At 26.5% G+C, this 21,355-nt stretch overlaps 1 protein-coding gene across 3 annotated transcripts; it reads right to left on the minus strand.

Moving 5' to 3' along the window:
* On the minus strand, positions 1-10,134 carry LOC119369893 (putative LRR receptor-like serine/threonine-protein kinase At1g53440). Of its 3 annotated transcripts, XM_089720453.1 has the most exons (28): positions 9,872-10,133; positions 9,695-9,760; positions 9,383-9,539; positions 9,105-9,176; positions 8,954-9,025; positions 8,657-8,728; positions 8,456-8,527; positions 8,305-8,373; positions 8,144-8,215; positions 7,786-7,857; positions 7,245-7,316; positions 6,988-7,059; positions 6,765-6,836; positions 6,582-6,656; positions 5,453-5,524; positions 4,741-4,797; positions 4,429-4,512; positions 3,763-3,843; positions 3,641-3,652; positions 3,511-3,551; positions 2,861-3,231; positions 2,553-2,739; positions 2,342-2,461; positions 2,132-2,253; positions 1,844-2,048; positions 1,533-1,767; positions 1,291-1,444; positions 1-401 (listed from the first exon to the last, which is right to left on the minus strand). In XM_089720453.1, the coding sequence occupies exons 1-28, from the start codon at positions 10,071-10,073 to the stop codon at positions 180-182; spliced, it is 3,180 nt and encodes a 1,059-aa protein (XP_089576579.1). In that variant the 5' UTR covers positions 10,074-10,133; the 3' UTR covers positions 1-179. The 3 variants fall into 3 exon arrangements, with proteins under 3 accessions (XP_089576579.1, XP_089576580.1, XP_089576581.1); XM_089720454.1 differs by lacking the exon at positions 7,786-7,857 and having other exon boundaries at positions 9,872-10,134; XM_089720455.1 differs by lacking the exons at positions 8,954-9,025; positions 9,105-9,176; positions 9,383-9,539; positions 9,695-9,760; positions 9,872-10,133 and adding an exon at positions 8,811-8,866.
* Between the last annotated feature and the right edge of the window lie 11,221 nt (positions 10,135-21,355).

Here is a 21,355-nt window from a genome sequence, read left to right on the forward strand (position 1 = left end):
TGAAAATAAATAAAAATATAGATAGACTAGTAAATAGTAAAAATATCACAAAATAGGCCATCTAATCAAACCGTTACATTCTTTAAAAATACATATAAAACTCTCCAAAAACAGAAAAAAAAAACACCACCATAATAATAAATGAAAATACAGTCCAAAATTAAATTCCAAGTGTGAAATTAAACCTTTGTCATATTCTCAACGGTTATTTTACCCTGAAGCACGCTCACTACATCTGATATTGGGGGTCGAATAGAAGGCCAATCGGTGCACAGCATTGCCAACTCAATGATGGTAATGGCTTGATGTAGCGTTGTTGATGATACTCTCCCTGATGGACGCTCTTTCAATGTTTCATCAATTAATTGTTCGTACATTTTTTGCTTGCGACATTTGTCGGCCTACATTTAAACAGTTTTGCAAGTGAGTTTAAGGCCCTGTTCGGCCTTTGAGCGGGTTTCACTAAATTAAAATTTTATTTCGATTAATTGTACCGTTCAATAATAGCTTTTATAATAAATTTTAAAAATTGAAAAAGTTTTTTATAAAATGTCAAATATTTTAATATTTAGGTTTTACGTATATTAATTAATTTTTTTTTGACTATGGTACTCATTGGCTTTTTCTCCAAAATTCAGCTAATTAAACATCTAATGCCTTTTTCTGTCAATTTAAATTAAACATTTAATTAAATCACTGTTTTATCAAACACTTCTAATTTAAACCGTTAAATAATATAAGCAGCTACCATCTAATAATAATAGCCAATAGCTCATAAAACATCTAACAGCTAATAGAATAATTAACTGATACTATAACATCTAACATCCTAAGGGTCTTTTCGATAAAATTAGCTGTTTTGATAATTGTTAGATGTCTTTTCATAAAATTCTAAAAGTAAACGTTACATGGATTATTTCTTTTCATAAAATGCTACCTTAATATCTAAAAATTAATTCAAACGCTATGTTACCGAATACTACAAACAATAGCGTTTATTTTTTTTACTAATCAAAACACTAAAAGCTATCTAAATATTTATTGTCGACGCTATTTTTTTTATCAGCAAATAAATTTCTTAATTTTATGAGAAAAGAGAAAACTGGGAAAAAGTTTAACTAATTCAAGAATCTAACCCAGTCAATAGACTTTCCCAATACACCCAAACTAAGACCTTACTCTATCTAAAAATCTGTTGTAAAACAGTGCCTAAGCGTCATCGTTCAAGTATGTTCACCTTATAAAAGAACTAATTAAATAAATAAAGAAAAATAAGTTTGCATTCATTACCTTTTCCAAAAGATAAATACTAGTGTCAGGATCTCCAAGGTTTTTGTCAATCTCTTTCCCACTAATGATTTCAAGTAGCAGAAGGCCAAAGCTATACACATCAACTTTCACTGTTATGTTCTTCTGAGATGCATACTCAGGTGCCATGTACTTCCTGCACGTAACAATAACAAATTATCCCCTTTTTTTTGTTGTTGTCTACAAAACAATAGTGAAGAAATTTTTGTTGTTCCTGTACTTACAGTGTATTTCTGGGATCTTTAGTGAACATAAATGGATCATCTTCCTCATAAAGCTTTGCCAATCCAAAGTCTGAGATTTTAGCATTATAATCTCTATCAAGCAGAATATTACTGGCCTTGATATTTCTATGGATCACGGGCGGCTCCCTTGTATGTAAAAACTCCAAACCTAGGGCTATTTGTTCACATATTTTGTATCTTTTTTCCCAACTAAGTTGTGTCGAACGATTAGCATCTGCATATAAATACTTAATAAGTTATAAAATGGATATAAGATCAGTGAGCTCCTGGGATAAAAGAAAATAACGTACCAAATAAGACTTCCTCAAGGGATCCTTTTTCCATATATTCATAAATTAGCAAATGCAAGCCTCTTTTTGAATAAGAACCCAGTAATTTAACAAGATTCTGATTTTCTAACTTAGACAATGCAAAAACTTCTGTTGTTATTTCAGCAGCTGCCTTTGATTGAGGAAAAAGCTTCTTCACTGCTACTGTCAAATTTGGCAGTATAGCCTGCAAATAGAGCAGTGGAAGGAGAAAAACATAAAGAACTATAATTAACGCCAAAAAAAAAAAACAAGATAAAAGATTTCAACCTTGTAGACTATTCCAAAACGACCATCCTTGCCAATCTGTGTTTTTGGGCTGAACTTTTGAGTGGCATTAATTATTTCTTTAACACTATAAGCCTGTTCGTCCGAAAGCTTTATACGTGTTTCTGTGTTCCAATTTCAAACATCAAATCAAAGAAGTCATAGTGTATGTGCGTGTGTTTATAAAAATTATTAGGGGATGCATGCTCTTACTGTGCAACTTTCTGTCTCCTATCCATCCCATTCTCCACAGGAAAGCTAACAAAAGGAACAGAAAAAGGACGCAAGCTGCCGCAATTGCAACTATTTCCCAAGCTTTTAATTTTCTTGGAGCTTCAAAACCCAAAATGCAGTAGCCATTATGAAGTGAAAAAAACTAAAATGTTGCGATCACACTGAAGCAATAAAATGTTCAACATTATACCACGCGTTATGGAAATAGCTGAAACGAGAGGTCCATTATCATCTAGAGATCCCCTACCAGCCCAGAAGAAGTCTATCTGCAATGGTTTGTGGTCAGGTATTGTAGCCGTGAAACTTTTCATAATGTTCTTATACTTAGCTCCTTTAGCCTCTTTCTGTATGTTGAAATCCTGTAATACTTCCTTTCCCTGTAATTAAAATCAAGAACTCAAAAATTAGTCAAGAGTAATACTTTAATCGTTACAAGAGCATTATAACAAGTTCTAACCATTAAAAAGAATCCCCTTTAGAAACAATTAGGCAAATTACCTGAATATGTACATCAAAAATGCGTTTCCTCAGAATACTGTGATCTTCCTTTTTGGAAAATGAAGTTTCAGCGAAAAAGAGCTTGATATTGTATTTGCCTTTACGCAAGCAGAAGGCATAATAGGTGAGGGAGATAGGAGCAACACGAGCATTGACGTATAGGTCTCCCTCAGGAACGGAAACTCCACATGTTAAGTTCTCTATGTAACCATTTGCAGTGATGGTCGTCGGGGTGATGAAGTCTCCAGAAAAGCTATAAGCCCAATTTCCATCAGGACTTTCATAAAAGTTTGATATTGCAGTATCATTTTCATAATTTTGCTTGTCAAACTTCACTTGGTCACCACCACAGTTTATAGACAGGGAGTGAGCTGCAACAAACATTTATTAGTAATCTCTATATTTAAAAGTTTTTATTTAGAGTCTATTTAGCAAAATTAACTTGTTGGCTATTTTAGTAGCATTTAACTGTTTGAATAACTTTGCTAAGAGCAAAAATTACGGCGTTTAGTGTTTCATTAGCTATTTAAAACTGTTGTCGATCACAATTTTAACCTTTTTTTTTTTTATTTCTACAAGCAATTAAATATATTCTTAATACATAAAAAAAATTCTCACTAAATTCTATAAGTTGCGGATAGTAAACTTACTTTTTTTATGACATTTTTTCGCTTTCTGAGATATGTACTCGCTGAAAGATAAATAAATGTGTAAATTGTAATTAGACACATATAATTCAAGATTCATTACATAAAATTAAAGATGTAAAAGCAAGCATACCTCGTTGGCTCACTGAATAGCCATCAACAATATGCAAGTAGTAAGCAAAAAAGCAAGGTGAGTTTTGAAACAATTTACAATGCTCCAAACAACAGATAATGTGAAATATGTTTCCAATTTACATGATAATCGTATTTGACGAAGGTTGAAGTGTTCCATTTTCATGGTTTGGCATATTTGTGAAATCATTGTGCGAAAGATCACTGCAAGACAAAATGGAATTATTTGCTAACTCCACATACAAATATATATAAAGATTAAATTACTGTGTTAATTTTTATTTTGATGCATTATACACTTTGACTTATAAAAATGTACGTATTAAACACTTTAATTTTATCTATTGAACACATCAACTTATAAAATTAGATTGATTAAATATTTTATTAAATAATTAAAAAAAAAGTGAAAATTATTATTCCAATGATTATATTAACCACATATCAAATTAGTATTTTACATGTAAAAAAAATAAAAACCTTAAAATTACTGTTGCTAGTGTGAGAGGGTATTTAATTATTATAAAAAATGAAATTGAGAGGAACCCTATTTTAAAATTCAAAATGTCGCAATATTTATTTATCAAAGTCGAAGAACTACATCATATATTCCCCAATGAACAAAGAAAATTAATTGGACATGAATGTGGCTAAGAACACCTTAATGCTGATTCATACCGAGACATGCTATCGAGTATATTCTTGAATAGCCCAAATTCAATAAATTAAGATTCAGCTGTGCACGCGCTTTTATATATATATATATATATATATATTTTATGTACTTACAGTTCAAGTGGTCGATAAAGCTGTGGTGATTGCTTACTGATCCACCGAGGAAATTTCCCATTAAACTTATTTCTTGATAAAAATCTAACATAAAAAAAAAAAAAAAAAAAAAAAATTGAACCCATTAGACATATTTCAACTTTGAATATTATTGTAATGAAAACAAAAGAATAATATTATAATTACTATATAAATTGTGTATAGTAATTTAATTATTATCTATCATATGGAATCTATATACACAATGTAAATTATTCATTTGCATGATTGATTGTGATTAAACAATATTAGGAGAGAAAATATCTCACATACATCGTTCCTGTACCAAACTCTTGGATTTCACCAGTTAAGTTGTTGAAACTCAAATCACTGCAAGAAGGAAACATCAAACATTAATTAAATAAAACTTGCTTTCACTAAAATTAAAATTAGAAATAATAGACGATTACGTTTTTTTACATAAAGCCTCTCTCTTGAAAATCTAAAAGTCCTTTTTTTTTTTCTTTCATGAACGGCCAACGACGAGTTCTCACTGGTCCAGTTTTCCTTTTATTTTATTTTTCTGAATAATCCAGGTATTCTGTCCTTTGACATAGATCTTGGTTATTATTGCCTATATTTTAGGATGATTGTTGCATGTACCTTGGGATTTTGCTCTTAAATGGGGTTGTTTTTTACTGTTTCTGATTTATCATTGTCACCGTTATGGTGATTTTACTTAAAAAATTTTGTTATCTAGATAGTTATGCAAAAACATGTGCAAATCCTTTTTGATAGAATGAAGAAATTTAATAGAAGTAAAAATTCATATATGTAGAAAATGAATTTTACTAGTTGAACATAGGAAAATAGTACAGTTAGGAATTTAAAGAATAGATTAAAAATTGTAGGGAAAGAAGTTACAGTTAAATAGCAGTTACAGTTCTGTCATTTTTAGACCATTTATCAATATATTTTTTGCTTAACTAAATAAGAAAATTGGATTCCCTAATAAAACAAGAACACTGATTAGAATAATACTTACAGAACCGTCAATTCAGGCCATTTAGCAATATAAGAAGGAATTGTGCCATTGATTGAGCAATTCCTCAGCACCCTGCATGTATAGATCTCCTTGATGAGCCATTTGTATTTTCGATTGAATTTTTAAATATTTCATAAATTTATATTCTTAATTAGTTTAAAAGTAATCGTTTTACGTAGCTTTTCACAAACCACTAAATGCTAAATATTATATGGTTTAATTTTTTTACTGTGTTACGAAAACAACTTTTGAAGTAGCTTTTAGTGTTTTGAACAGTAAAAATGATATATAGTGTTCGATAATATAGCATTTAAACTAATTATTAGAGGTTAATATAACATTTTATAAAAAATTAACTCATGTAAAGTGTAACTTTTAGTGTTTTATGAAAAACTACTCAAACAACTAAAACTAAACTTTACTAAAACAGCCAACAACTAATTTTGCCGAATAAAGCCTTTATAAAATGTTACATTAATTTTTAAAAGCTAATTCAAACGTTATGTTACCCAACACTATACAAAGATAACCTGTAAAATCTACTTAAATAACCGGTCAACAAGATAAAATCTACTTAAAAATTATTGCCAAATACAATCTAAATATCCTGTAATATTTAATTATTTAGTCATTCACATTTAGTATAATATTACTATTTACTCCCACTTATTTACTACTCCATCCGTTCAAAAAAGATAGTACACTTTCTATTTTCACACACATTAAGAAGAAAGTAGCAATTATTATGGTTAAATGATAATTTTATTCTATAACTTTCCTATTATACTCATCTTAAATAACACAATTTAAGAATTAATGATAAGTAAGAACTAATGAAGGTTATTGAGAATAAGATAAAATTTAACAAGGGTATAATAGAAAATTTAAGAATTAATTGTAATGCAAAAATAAAAAGAAGAAAGTGGACTATCTTTTTGAAACGGAGGCAGTATTACATTATTGTTTAATTCTTCACTTAATGATAAAAATAACTATCCTTGAAAAAAAAAAAAAAAAAAAAAAAAAAAAAAAAGGAAATTTTGACCAATCCTTCACCAATTGCAACAAAATGCAAAATTTAATAAGTTGTTAATACATTGGGACAATATATGTATACAGAAATACTCACAAAGAACTTATGTTCGTCATCAAGTCCGCTTGTTTGGGGAAAGCAAAACCAGGATTCCTTAAGCCACTAACCCACCTGAAATCATTCAACCACTTCTTAGAAAGCTTTAACTAGAAAACGACAGCGCTTCAACTGTTTCTTGAAATGAAATTAGAAAAATAATTGTCATTTAACTGCACATACAATTTCGTAAGATCTGGAAGCTTGAAAATCCCTTCTGGTAGATTCCCTTCAAAATTATTTCCCAGAAGATTCCTGACAAGTTTGTAATGGTACAAACAACATTCTAATTCTTTAATTTTTAGTTTTAATAGTAAAATTACAAAAAAAAAAAAAAAAACATATTATATCCTAAAATTTTAAAGAACTTTTATTTGTATCAAAATAAATTCTTAAGAAATCTTACAGATAACTGAGGTTCTTCCAGTTTGCAATGTAATCGTGTATAGGGCCAGACAAATAATTTCCAGCTACCTCACTGCATTGCATTGATCAATTTGGGAACTTGAAATATATTAGCAAATTCACATCAAGAAATTCCTTAGAAATACAAAATTTCTTTTTGAAGTCTGACTTTAAAAAATAAAATAAAGAAAGTTATAAACAATTATTTATGCCATTTATTGCATAAAAAACTAAATAATAATGATAGGAATGACTTACAAGGTTTCAAGTCCAGTAAGTTGGGAATAACTTTGTGGAATTTTACCAGTAAGATAATTGGAATTCAACCGGCTGCAATCATAAAGTTTTAGTTAAAGAGTAACTATAATACATTAAAAAGTAATTTGTAAATTCAGTGGATACTATCTCTGTTCTATAATACTTGTCACATTTGAAATTTCACGTCTTTTAAGAAAATCATTAAATTTGTCTAAGTTACAATAAATTATGGAGTAAATTAACTATATTACCCTTAATTTAATACTAATTCTCTAAGAAAACCATTAAATTGAAGTAATAATTATTATTCATATACAAAGGAAGGGTAAATATGAAAAAATATTTATTACCCTTTGAAACCCATAAATATGAAAAGTATCATGAAACTGAGTTAGTAATCAATTTGACTAATTTAATAATTAAAAAACCTGTAGCAACTCTGTCGATTTTAATGACATTTAGAATTAGTTCATAAGAAGAAAAATATACCTTTTCATAATAAAAAAAAGACGAAAAATAAATAAAATTAAATGAAACTTACAAACTTGTAATATTGTTCAATTTTCCAAGTGCTTCAGGAAGTGGACCCGTGAGTTCATTGTCATACGCAGACCTGTTTTTTATTATTATTATTATTTTTTTTTTTAGTATACAGCATATAGTCTATAACATTAAATATAAATTGTTTTTGGGTGATTATTTTGTTTCAAAATATAAATTGTTTTGAGTATTTTTAACGAGTAATAAATGATAAATTTCCAATATTACTCATATTTACATTATGTACAATAATCACCTTTACTCAGTTACTCTTGATTTGAGATAAAAGATAATTTAATTATAATTTAAAAGAATTAATTGTTTTCTTAATTTTCATGTAAAAATTTTAAATGACTTACAATGTCTTCAGCGATTTGAGGTTACCAAATGATTCAGGTATGGATTGATTCAGGAAGTTGAACTCCAAATACCTGTTGCATGGAGTTTTTCAACAGCAGTTATAAGCGCAAATTCATTTGATGTACTGAAATAATTCTATAGCAATAAGGGAAGTACTCACATTCGAATCAAATTTTGCAGATTGCCCAATCCAGTCATTGGACCATTCAAGAAATTGCTTGAAAGATCCCTAATTGCACAAAACTCAACTTAATATATATAATCACACAGTCAAAATAAAATTACAGACGTTACGTAATTGATTAACTTACAAATACTCAAGTGAATTTAAAGCTTGAAAGCTACTGGGAATAGTACCTTCAAGCTGATTGTTCTCTAGATCGCTGATCAAATAGAATCACAAATGGCATATTTGGTTGTTTCAGAAGTAAAGTAATACTGAATGTATTTTGTTGAAGACAATTAAACTATTCATGTCAAGATTAAAGAATTTGCAAGTTGATTATTCTTACAGCTTTGTCAAACTAGTTAAATTTCCCATGTTTTGTGGTAGGGATCCAGTCAACTGATTGAAGGAAAGATCCCTGAATTTTAATCAAAAAATAGAGAATTAGTGTCATACTGTTTGCTCCTATATTTATAAAAAGAAACTAGATGGGAGTTTACAGAATTTGCAAGTGTTGAAGCCCACTTATTGCATCATCCATATTTGTTTGTTTCAGTAGTAAAGTAATATTGAATGCATTTTGTTGAAGACAATTAAACTATTCATGTGAAGATTAAAGAATTTACAAGTTGATTATACTTACAGCTCTGTCAAACTAGTTAAATTTCCCGTGCTTTGTGGTAGGGATCCAGTCAGCTGATTGGAGGAAAGATCCCTGAATTTTAATCAAACAATAGAGAATTAGTGTCATACTGTTTGCTATATTTATAAAAAGAAACGAGATGGGAGTTTACAGAATTTGCAAGTGTTGAAGCCCACTTATTGCATCATCCATATAACCACTCAGCGAGCTACTCATTTTATTTCTGTCACCATGAAATGTGAAAATATAAGGTCATAATTAAATATTTACAATGATATTTCATTTTAACGAAGACTATAATTATTACTGAAATATAGAAGTGTAAAGTCATGATTGAAATCCTCCCAAAGTTCAGGAGGCACAAAGATAATTTGCCAACATTCAAGATCAAATTTATGCATTACGCCACATACATACATACATACATACATTTCGGTTATATGGCAAGTGAAATAGCCATCCTTGTCCTTGAAACTGCAATCACACCTTATTGCAGCACCAGCCACCAGGTTGCTGCTATTTTGACAGTGTGAAACATTGAAGTATGTGACGCCTAAACCGGTTAAGAAAGTTGTAAGAGCATCCACTGTCAAATATTTCAAAAAAATTTACATCAAACCCAGAAAAAGTCAAACAGTGATTTCATATTCTTCAATTTGAACAGAAAGGAGAAAACAAAAAAACGATTAGCACTGATTCTTGAAAGAAAAGAGAGAGTTAAATGTGGGTATGGAAGCTTACACTCGTCACAAGGCAGAGCTTGGTTTCTGTCACAATATTCCCTTCTAGATGTTCCACCACTATAAACTGTAGACAGAATTAATGTTAATCCAAACAAGTAACAATGAAATTAGCTAATTCTTGAAAGAAAAGAAAAGAAAAGAAAAGAGTTTGAAAATTGTGTTTATAGAAGTTTACCGCTATTACAAGTAAGTTTATAGGGGGGACATTGACAGGAAGAATAAGGTCTACCACTTTTACAGTAAGGATAGTTATTAACGGCAACTGCTTTCTGGTTTCTAGTAATATAAGGTTTATCAGCTCCATGAACAAGTTGCCATTGAAGAAGGAAAGTAAGAATGGGAATAAGTAAAGCCCTCCCTGAAAGTTTACTACACATTCTTTCTTCTTTGGATGGCTGTTTCTGTTACTCCTAAATTTATACAGCCTCAGAGAGTCAATGGCAAGTCCTCTATGGTCCCCGTATATACTAAAAGAAAGGAACTTTGATCCTTATCAATCAAAAAGAAAGGAACTTTCATCCTTTTCAACCAAATAGACTCAGTTAGGAGAAAAAAAAAAAAAGAAAAAAAGGAAACTAAGTCAAGGTCAAGTTTTATTATCTTTTAATTTTTTAAATCCTTAACTATAATTAAACGTAAAATACATAAATTTATCCTTAAATTTTGTTACTTTAATTTTATAGCAGCTTTTCAACTTTTATTTTTATCCGTCAAATATATCAACTTATAAAATTATACATATTAAATACTAATTAGACTAATTAAACACCTATTACATAACTAAATATTATAAAAATTATTATTCTAAAAATTATGTTAACTATATATCAAATCAATATTTTATATGTAAAATATCAAACTTTAAAAATTATTGTTATTACTATGAAAATATATGCAATGTTATCAAAATTTCCACAAATATGTAATAGATCATCCACAAAGTTCAGAGCGCTCTAATTGCCATAAATCTAGTTTAACAAATGCAAAAAAAAAAAAAAAAAAAAAAAAAAAAAAAAAAAAAAGAGGATGTATAACAATCTATTTTTGAAAAGAGAAGACTTGATATGTATATATATATATGTGTGCGCTCTGTTATAATGCTCTCTCTTTACATTATTGTCTTTTTTTAGTCTAAAATTAATATATATTTCTCATTTATTTCTTCGTACACATTGACTCTAAGCATGATGACACTCTTAAACTCAACTTAGTAAATTCTCGAAGCAATATATGAAAATAATAAATTAAATTGTTTTTAAAAAGAAATAAATTATTATATTTTATTATATTTATCACATTTAAAATTTTATATTCTTTAAAAAAAATATTAAATTTATTTAAGTTACAATAAATTATTAAGTAAATTGATTTTATTATCCTTAATTTTAATTCTCCAAAAAAACTATGAAATTAAAGTAATAATTATTGGTCATATAAAAAAGGTAAATATGAAAAAAAAATTTATTATTATTTAAGACTATAAATGTGACAAGTATTTTAAAGGAAACTATTTTTGCAAATGTGACGAATATTATGAAACGGATGTAATAATTATTAATTTAATCTAAAGAATATATTATGAAATAAAAGTGAAATATCATAATTTCTAAATAATATAGAGCGAAAAAATCAAATAAAGATACAAAATTTATCTTTTACAATGACTTGAAAATGGAAAAAAAAAAAAAAAACTTTCATTTAAAAACGCAATGAACAATAGAAAGACAAATTCAGAACATAAAAAAAAAATATAAAAACTTAAAATGATAAGTAAAATGTGAATTAATCATATGGAAAGAGTTCTTTTAAGCTTTTATACAAAATAATAAAGATAGAAAATTAGTATTTGATAGCATATATGCTTTTCAATGTAAGTTTAAATTGTATTATTTGAAAACTAACTAACAATATTATGTAATAATTTTATTTATAATAATTTAGAAATAATAAACAACTATATATTATTATACAAAATTAATTAATATTTTTATTTATATAACATATTAAAATAAAAAATAATATAATATAATGCATTATATATTAATAATTTTGGCTATAATTTAGAGAACAATTTATTTATTTTTTCCTTTAATCTATTCCCGAGTTAATATAAATGATGTATTAGAAATATTACTAATAAAAAGAAAAAAAAAATAAAGAAACGGAAAGACCAAAGCATTGTGACTAAATTAAGGCCACGATGACACGCAACACAAAACAAATGAACAAGTCCTTTTCTTTTGAGCATAGGAGATAAGAATCACTTTGAGTCTTTTTCTTTTTCCCCTCCTTTATTATAATAGTAATCATGGCAATTCTTAAAAACAATTTATTGTATGTAAAATACAAAATTTAGGCGATGGTAAAGTAATGCCATGTTTGCTCCTAAAGCCATTATTTCTTTTCTTGATAATTACAAGTAAAATGATAATGAAATATTAATTTGGAAAAAAAATTTTAGCAATTATTTTTGTAAGGTTAAAATTTTTTAAAATAATATTTAATATAAATTTATTATTTAAATAATTATAAAACAAAAAAATGATTAAAAAATATTAATTTAAAAAATAATTTTACTATTAATTTGTTTTGAAATTTAATTAAATCTAAATATAATATAAAAATAATTTTTTAAAAAAGATGTGAAATTTTAATTGTGACATGTATTATAAATATATGTCTTCAATTATTCAGGTAAAGTCTCAATTATTGTGTAACTTTTCTGTCTCAAAAGCATAAATGATTGAAAAAAGTAAAGTTCCATTAATATCCCACTCTTGTAGAATTTGACTCCAAGAGTCTCTTTACTAATTTATTGAAAGCCTGAATAGGGTAACGCGACCATTGAACCCAAACAACCGTTGGTGTTGGGAGAAAAAAAAAAAAAAAAAACAAGTTGAAGTAACACAAATTACAAAACAAGTATTCTTTTTTAAAACAATGGTAATTTGTTTTTTTTCTGTTAAACAAAAAGACAAAAATAATTGATTCGAATTTGTAATGTGATTATGCTTGATATTCATTCCTAACAAATAAAGTAACATGTCTTAATCTTATGCTACTATTAAATAATATTAATTATTTTAATAGTATTTATTATTTTTTTAACAATTACCTAAACGAAAAAATGGTGGTAGAGTGATAGTTAAGGTGATGGTTGTGGTGGAATGATGATAACCAGTAGAGTTTGAGGTTGAGTTTGATTAGCATTCCGTAGAGATTATAATGGAATGATAATTAAAATATGGGTAATAAAAAAATTCATCAAAACATTATAATCAATTATTAATGTAATATTTATTTCATTATATAGTTGATTCCATTTAGACACGGCCAAAATTCAGTTTTTGGAACCGGAACTGTCAGTTTGAAACCGGTCCGAACTGGAACCGGAACCGGTAGCCTACGACTTGATTCCGGTTCCACCATTCTTAGAACCTTGAATCGACGGTTCTAAGAACCAGCCAGAACCGGTTGGAACCGCCGGTTTTTCCGGTCGGTTTGAAATTTCGGTTTGGACCGGTTTGTAGTTGGCTAGTGCAAAGGTCTGAATAGAAAAAAGGAGAAAGTAAACCTGAAAGGTGTAGTGGCGCAGTTGGCTATAGCGTAGGTCTCATTGCGAAAACCGTTGATTGATATCCTGAGTTCTCTCACCCTATTTCCTTTTTATTTTTATAGCTTTTTTTTATTATATATCCATAATGATGCTCGTTGTAATTTTAATTTATTTGTAAGAAAGAATTAAATAAAATATTTACGATAGTTTTTCATATTTTGCTTTTTTTTCTAAAAATTTGAATAAATTTAAAATTGAAAAGAAGATTGATGACCAAAAATTTAATTAGTATAAAACTTTCATCATTAACAATTTTCATTTTATTAAATCTACAATTATATTATATACCGTTCAAAATTTTGTATCACACATAATACACTAGAAGCACAATCATGTGTGGATGATTGGAGTAAGGCCGAATTAAGAGCACAAGAAAATACTAAAGAAAATGAAGATTCATATGATTTTTACGATGGGTCCTTAACGAGAATATCAACCTGTAGTCGCAATAGCGACTAAAGTAAAATGGGTGAAATTAGTGTAAGGTAAGTAAAAATTACGTGGGATTTGATTCTTCTAAACCCCAAGAGAATACGTAGACAACTTAATTTTTTTAAAATAAATTAAGTTCAAACCCTTTTTTTTTTTTAATTAAGTTTCAGCCTTTTTAAACAATAAATAAATTTAGTTGAAGACCTTTTTTTAAATAAAATAAAGATCAAGTTTTTTTTTTTTGAAAATATAAATTAAATTCAAGCATTTTTAAATTTTAAATTTTGAAGAAAAATATTCTCTACTTATTTATTTTACATTTATGCGATTCGCTGGAAAATCGGTCGGAGAACCGGCCGGAACCGTCGATTTTGGAACCATTAAGGAACCCGAACCGGAACCGTCAATTTTCGATTTAGTTCTGGACCCGTCGGTTTCGGAACCGTGGCCATGTCTAATTACATTGAACCAAATGCAGCCTTATAGAATATTAGAATACTGATATGGCACGATGCTAAAATATTATTTTACCTTTTATTTTAAGAAAACTATTTCTTTAATATAATTGATAGAGAGTTTGAATTAATATAATTAATGACACTCTTCAATTTGTCAATAATTAATAAAATTAATAATATTATTAAAAATTTTGAAAACCTTTCACTTTTTTATTTTTAAATAATTTCCTGTTTTTCATTAATATTTCATATAAACCGATATTCTTTAGTTTTTTTGATAACTAATAAAACTAATAATTTCATTAACATTTCGAAAATCTTTCTCTTTCTTTTTTTAAATAATTAACAATACTATTAATTTTTATATCTACGGAAATATTCATTCTCTTCATTTTCCTTTTTTATTGATATGAAATTCACATAGATTTATCTTTCAATATAAATGAAACTATAAAGAAACACAGAATCATATATTCAACAAAAAAAAAAAAAAATGGGACTCTCTTTGCACATAATATCAAAATTATTTTTCACGGCATTTTGTTAATGTGAGCTTGATCAATGTAGCAACAACAATGTAATTACAAAATGTATTTGGTTTCTTATAATCAATTGATATGTGATTTTATGATTTATATATCAACCTTTAACTATTAGCATGTTAGATCCACATAGAAGCATCTTACATGTTGTTATTATAATTAAGTGTTTATCTTTATCATTAATTATAGTGTGATTCTGACATGATATCATTTAACTCATAGAATTCATGTTTTCAAGATGCTTTTTTTCTAATTAAAATTAAAATTATAATTGATTTTATAATGTGATTTTGTACGAAATTCTATTCAAAGCATTAAGTTTTACAAAATATATAAACAAAAAAAGAAAAAAAAAAAAGAAAAAAAAGGAACACTGAAAACAAATAAACAACACCATATAGAGTGGTGAATGGAGCAGAGTTCACATAAGAAAACTCCATAGTAAATCACAAATATTAAATTAGACTGGGGAAGGATCCATATCTCTGTTTCTACTGACTTGGAAGCCCCTAGTTTCGAGTAATGTCCTAATATCCTCAACGGTTTTTTTCCTGGTGGTGTCGGGGGGACGTAGGTACAATTGGCTAAAACTTATTAAAATTCTGGTCCCTTTTATTTATTGCTTTGTTTTTATTTATTTAATAGCTATTGTTGGGCAAAATATTTTTGGTGGTTATTATCTAATTGATTACATATCTAGGTAAATTCTATCAACCAACACGAATTTAGTCTAAGGAAAGTGGATTTTATGTGAAACCACTTGTAACTCCTCCACCTATCTGAAAATTTACCTAGTATAGTTACTGAGTGCAATAATTCACAAATTATTTTAATTTGGTGGAAAAAGCCCAATTTCCACGACACATTAGACATATGTAACTTGTTAATTTAGTTTTATGACCTTTCAATGGTAAAAAATAAATTAATATTAAATTAGTGTGAAAATTTTTCAATAATTAGTGTCCTCTTTTAATATTAAATTAAAAAATCAAGTAAATTAATATATTGTGTTACCTATTTTATACAAGTAAGCACAATTATTGAAGTAAAGTCTCAATAATTGTTCCATTAGCACTCCTACATCACAAAACCCTGAATCATTAGGAGACGCAGAAATCACAAAAGCAGGATTTGGGGTCACAAAAGCTGAGAAAAAACTAGCATGTTATAGCATACTTTCACAAGGTTTTGAGTTCTGTATCTGTTTTTATGGTTCACAGTGAACTCAATTAATCCTCATTCATCTTTGGAGGCAAAAAAGTTGGCCGGAGGCGCAGATGACCAAACTCATGACTTAAGTTATGGTAATTAATTACGCAAGTGTTTTCTGTACTGATTACTTTCTGTCCAGTTAAAAAATAAATTATAATTCTTATCGTGTAATATTATATTCCCTTCGTTCTATATTTTTGTCTCATTTTTCTTTCCATCCATCCCAATTGTTGTCATGTTTCTTTTTTTTTAAAAAAATTAATAATATTTAAAATTTATTATTTTATTTTATTTAATAAATTTTTTATCAATAAATATAATAATCAAATTACTACATTATCAGTAGTTGGGGACTAACAAGTTACCAGAATTTCAAAAATTATCAAATAAACGAGTTGTCGAAATTCGGTCAAGCTCAAGTCTTCTTACCTTTAATTTTTAAACCCTTATCAAATCATGCCCTACAACAGGACATAATCAAGATAAGTCTTCAAAATATTAATATATTAAAGAGAGGGTCTTTCCCTCTTTTTTTTTGCCCTTTCTTTTAATCTTAAATTAATATTTCTCATTTGTCTCATTCTCATCATGTGCATCATCCATGACGACAGTATTAGCTGTAAGCACGATGATACACGGAATTTAAAAAAATGACCAATTATGTGAATTCACCTGTCAATTTAATAATTTTAATTTTATAGTAATTCTAAATGTTATAAATGACCTGCGGCATATTTGAATTTGTAAATTTTTAAATGAATATGGTCGGAGAATTCATTTGTAAATGAATTTGAGGTAAATTTGTCATATTTGATATGCTATAATTTAAAATAAGGAATTTAATTGAATTCAACGAAATTATATTTTGAATAAATTTTTAAATAAAAATTCATTTGTCTTTATTTCTTATAACACTCTTGATATGAAAATTTAATAAAAATAAATAACAAACACCAATTATATTTATTATGTACAATATAATAACTAGTATTTTTTTTATTAAAATATAAATAATAAATTTCATATAAATGAGTACACTAATATTTCACTCTAATTGATTAATTATATGAGCAGTAACATTCATCATAATAATTATTTTTAATTGATGTAAAAATTTTTATTGATTTAAGTAATTAATTTGGAAACTAAAAATAATTAAGAATGTTACTATTGTTTTAATTGCATGGAAAACAATTGTCGATACACAGTTTTTTATATTATTAGACTTAAAAGAAAAAACACGCCATTACTAGTTTGGAATTTTCCAAAAAAATAAAAATAAAAATATAAACTAACGTCATTACTGGATTAAAAAAAAAGACATTGTTATAGTTTGAAATTTTTCAAAGAGAATAAATAAAAAGGAAAAAAGAAAGTAAAAATAGTTGAGATTATAGCGGAGGATAATTTTGTTAATAAAATTTTAATGGTCAATTTTGTGAAATTTATTTATAAATTTCATCAATTTTAGTAGAATTTGAGTTAGACATTCTCAATTCCATAGAATTCAATTCGTAAAATTTAAATCTGTTTTTTTTTTTTCATTCTAAATACAACATTTTGGATTTCCAAATGAATTTCACAAAATTTGTGGAATTCATTTATTCCAAATGGATTGCACACCTTTCCATACTAATAGCAATATTTTTTAGGATTTTTAGTTTTTATGCAAAATATGAATTTAATGTGTAGTTAATATAACTTTTGAAATAATAATTTTCACATATTTAAATTATATAATAAATATTTAATTGATCAAATTTTGCAAATTGAAATGTTCAATAAAATAATTTTGTAAATTTAAATGTTTAAGATACATAATTTTATAAGTTAAAGTAATTAATAAATCAAAATAAAAATTGAGGGTGCCTAATTTCAAAGTAATAAAATTTATGAATGAATTTTTATATTATTTATATTAATATTAATATTAATATATTTTATATTTTATACAATTTAAATAATTTACATAATATTTAAATAATTTAAATAATTTTATACAATTTATATTTTATACCGGAGTTTTATTTTATTTTTTTAAGGGATCAGATCCTATTACCTCGTGAGGTCACAGGAACGGACTAGAATTTTCTCAGATTGGACTCATCTTCGTATGGATATCAAACTTCTTTTAAGTCAGCTTTAGGATTATTTTCTAACTTGGATTAGAAGGCAAAATAACAAAACCTGCTCAGAGAACTAGACAAACTTGTTCGATTAATAAACCTACTCAAATTGGTCTCTAAATTATATCAAACAACATATAATTAAATAATTTTATTTGCAAAAACTATATATGAAGTGTTTAACTTATGAGTTAACATGTTGATCATTCTGTTCAAAATAACATTAACTAACTATAAGATTTTTAATTTATGATTTCCGTTAACATTTTAATCTTTCTATTTTTGGATTGAAGGACTAAAGCATTAATAAAATCTCGTAATTCTCGAAAATAGAAATCCTAATATATTAACTTGACTATGACTTTTACTACAGTACAGAATTCAAAAATTTTGTATTGATACAGAAACTTCATTTGCATGCCATTTGGACATGCGCTAACTTGCTAGGTAGGTCATAAGGTTAAAACATGATTTTAATATAAATAGTAGGGTACTTGAAATTATTTTAAACACAATAAATAACATTTTAAGATAATTATTTTTATAAAAATCTCTAAACGATCTCAATACATATTAAAAAAATTTATAAGTATGGATTATATAATTCATAATTAATTTTGATACGAAACTAAGTTTTGAAGTTATATTCTTAAAGCAAATGATTATGGCTTTTTTGAATTTTACAATAAAATTTTAAAAAGTAAAAGGTGAATGTTATAAATTCGATTATGATCATTATATTGTAAATTTATTTGGGATAATGCAATTATTATTGATGTATTGGATTAATTATATTATTGTTTTGAGCTCTAATAGATAAAACACTTGCTTTTATATAAAGTCAAGCTTATAATGGATATATTCAAAAAATTAAGTTGAGTTGTTTTTTCGGTAGATCACAAATAAAGTTCAAATTAAACAATTACAATTTACATAAATTATAAAATAATTTTAGTAAAAAAAGTTAAGTTATGATATATTATAACTAATAATGTAGGAGTATATAAAAATTAAATTATAAATCATATTATGATCAGCAACACAACAAACTTAAAATATTTTTTTATTTCATCTTAGGAGGTAAATAGTAGCTCAATAACTTATTTAAATTCAATAATCCTTTATTTTAATTATTTATGAAAAGAATATTTGATACTTTTGTTGTTTTTAAACTTCTTGCGTTGACGTCTTTTAGATTGGTAAAACAAACTTTTAACTAAAATAATAAATATAATTAAATTATATATGAATAAGGATACTGGTTTTATAGGCAGCAGGTTATTAGATCTTTTAAATTTAATGGTCCACGTTTAGGTAGTTTAAATCTAATGAAATATAACTATTTCTTTATTTATACAGAATTTCTCATTCTGTATAATAGACTTACCTATGATTTAAATCAATTTATTTTTTTCTCTTTAAACTACTGGTATTCTCCCATTAATGCAAATTTAGAAATATTGCTAATGAAGAGGAATAAATAAGTAATTTGCTTTTTTAATGAAGTGCTTTTGAGCGAGTTTTCACTGATTTAATAAATTAAAGAAGTGAAAGAGTTTTTATTATGTAGCTCACGATTTTATTTTTAACTATTTTGATTAAAAATAACGTAAAATTAGTTTTAGAATTACAAAATTACAAATTATGATTTCAATTATACCTTAATTGATAAAACTTATAATGAATTGAAAATAAATATTACTTTAAAATTGAATCCCGATGGCCAATTCCGTTGGTGATGTTATAAATAACTTTAAAATTATTAGTCAAATCCCCCTTAAATGCATTCTTAAAAAATGAAAAATAAAAAAAATACAATCCATGAATGGTCAAATTATTACTTTTTTTTTTCTGAATCTATTACCAGATTATATAAAATAAAATATATAAAATAAACAACACTATAATGGTCACAAATTATATAAAACATGTTTTGAAAGGAGTAAGAATTATATAAAATGATACTACCAATCAGGTGGTAGTTTTGTTGGTCTTCTCACTTATGTGAGGAATAAAAAATTTCGAGTTCAGAGTCCTCTAAATCATAGTTGCACTTTTATCTTTTCTTAATAACAAATCTAATTTCTCTTTTGCCGATAACAAAAAAAAAAGTACTCACAAAGACTCTAAGTGTGTTAAGTTTGCTTGCTGCGGGAAAGTAATACTAGGATTCCTCAGTCCAGTAACCGATCTGAATCAAAAAATCTCGTCTTAGAAAGCTTTAGCCAGCTTATTTTGACCTAGTGGCCTCCCTATGAATAAAAAACAAAAGAAAGAAAGAAAGAAAGCATTAACCAGAAAACGCCAAAGCTTCAATTGTTTCTTCCAAATGAAATTATGAAAAGAAGTAGGTATTCAGTTACTGCACGTACGATGTAAGAAGCTTTGGAAGTTTAAAAATCCCTCCTGATAGATTCCCTTCAAAATTATTTCCCATAAGTTCCCTGACAATTTTATAATAGTACAAACAATATCAGATCAAGATAATTTTTTTTTTCATTTTAAATAATAATATTCAACATTCTGAATCTTTATTTATTTACATTTATTTATATCAAAAATAAATTCTTAGAAATACTTGCAGAAAAGTGAGGTTCTCCCAATTTGGGATGTAATCCGGTATAAAACCAGACAAATTGTTTCCAGATAGTTCACTGCATTGCATTGAATCACAGTTTTGGAAATTAAAATATTTTTACAATATTTGACATCAAAAGACCCCTTCTAAAAAAAATGAGAATAATAATAAAATAAACAACTTTATTTTTCAACTTTGCTTTAAAAATAAATAATGTTTAAGGATGACTTACAAATTTTCGAGTCGTTTAAGTTGAGAATAATTATGTGGAATGTTTCCAGAAAGATAGTTGGATCCCAACGAGTTATAACCATAAAATTTCAGAAGTTGGCAATATAAGCAATATAATTTAAATTTGACTAATTTAGTATTTAATTCTATATTTTAATAGATAAATAATAAAGACATGCTTACTAATAACAGGACTTATTGCGTTTTTATTATTCTCTCCTATTTACTTTTACTTATTGGTTTGTAACTTTAAATGTATTTAGTTTGATTTTTATATTTATTTTCTAATTAGGTTTAGATTAGTAATTTTATTCCTAATTAATTTAAATTTTCTACTCTATAAATACTCCTTTATCCAACATTCTAAATAAAGTCTTTCAATTAGAATATTAGAATTTTCTCTTCCATAAAGTTATGTTTGTTTTATTTATCACTTAAATAAAACTTAAAATTTTACCAGATTG

The sequence above is a fragment of the Jatropha curcas genome, chromosome 4 (assembly GCF_041381405.1).
Source record: "Jatropha curcas cultivar XTBG-Jc1 chromosome 4, XTBG_Jcur_1.0, whole genome shotgun sequence".
In the NCBI taxonomy this organism is placed as follows: domain Eukaryota; kingdom Viridiplantae; phylum Streptophyta; class Magnoliopsida; order Malpighiales; family Euphorbiaceae; genus Jatropha; species Jatropha curcas.

Coding starts and splice junctions, on each gene's coding strand:
- LOC119369893 (XM_089720453.1), bottom strand. CDS start 10,073: ATGTGTAGTAAACTTTCAGGGAGGGCTTTACTTATTCCCATTCTTACT. Junction 9,761..9,871: donor TAAACTTACTTGTAATAGCG/GTAAACTTCTAT, acceptor TTCTGTCTACAG/TTTATAGTGGTGGAACATCT. Junction 9,026..9,104: donor CTTCAACACTTGCAAATTCT/GTAAACTCCCAT, acceptor ATTAAAATTCAG/GGATCTTTCCTCCAATCAGC.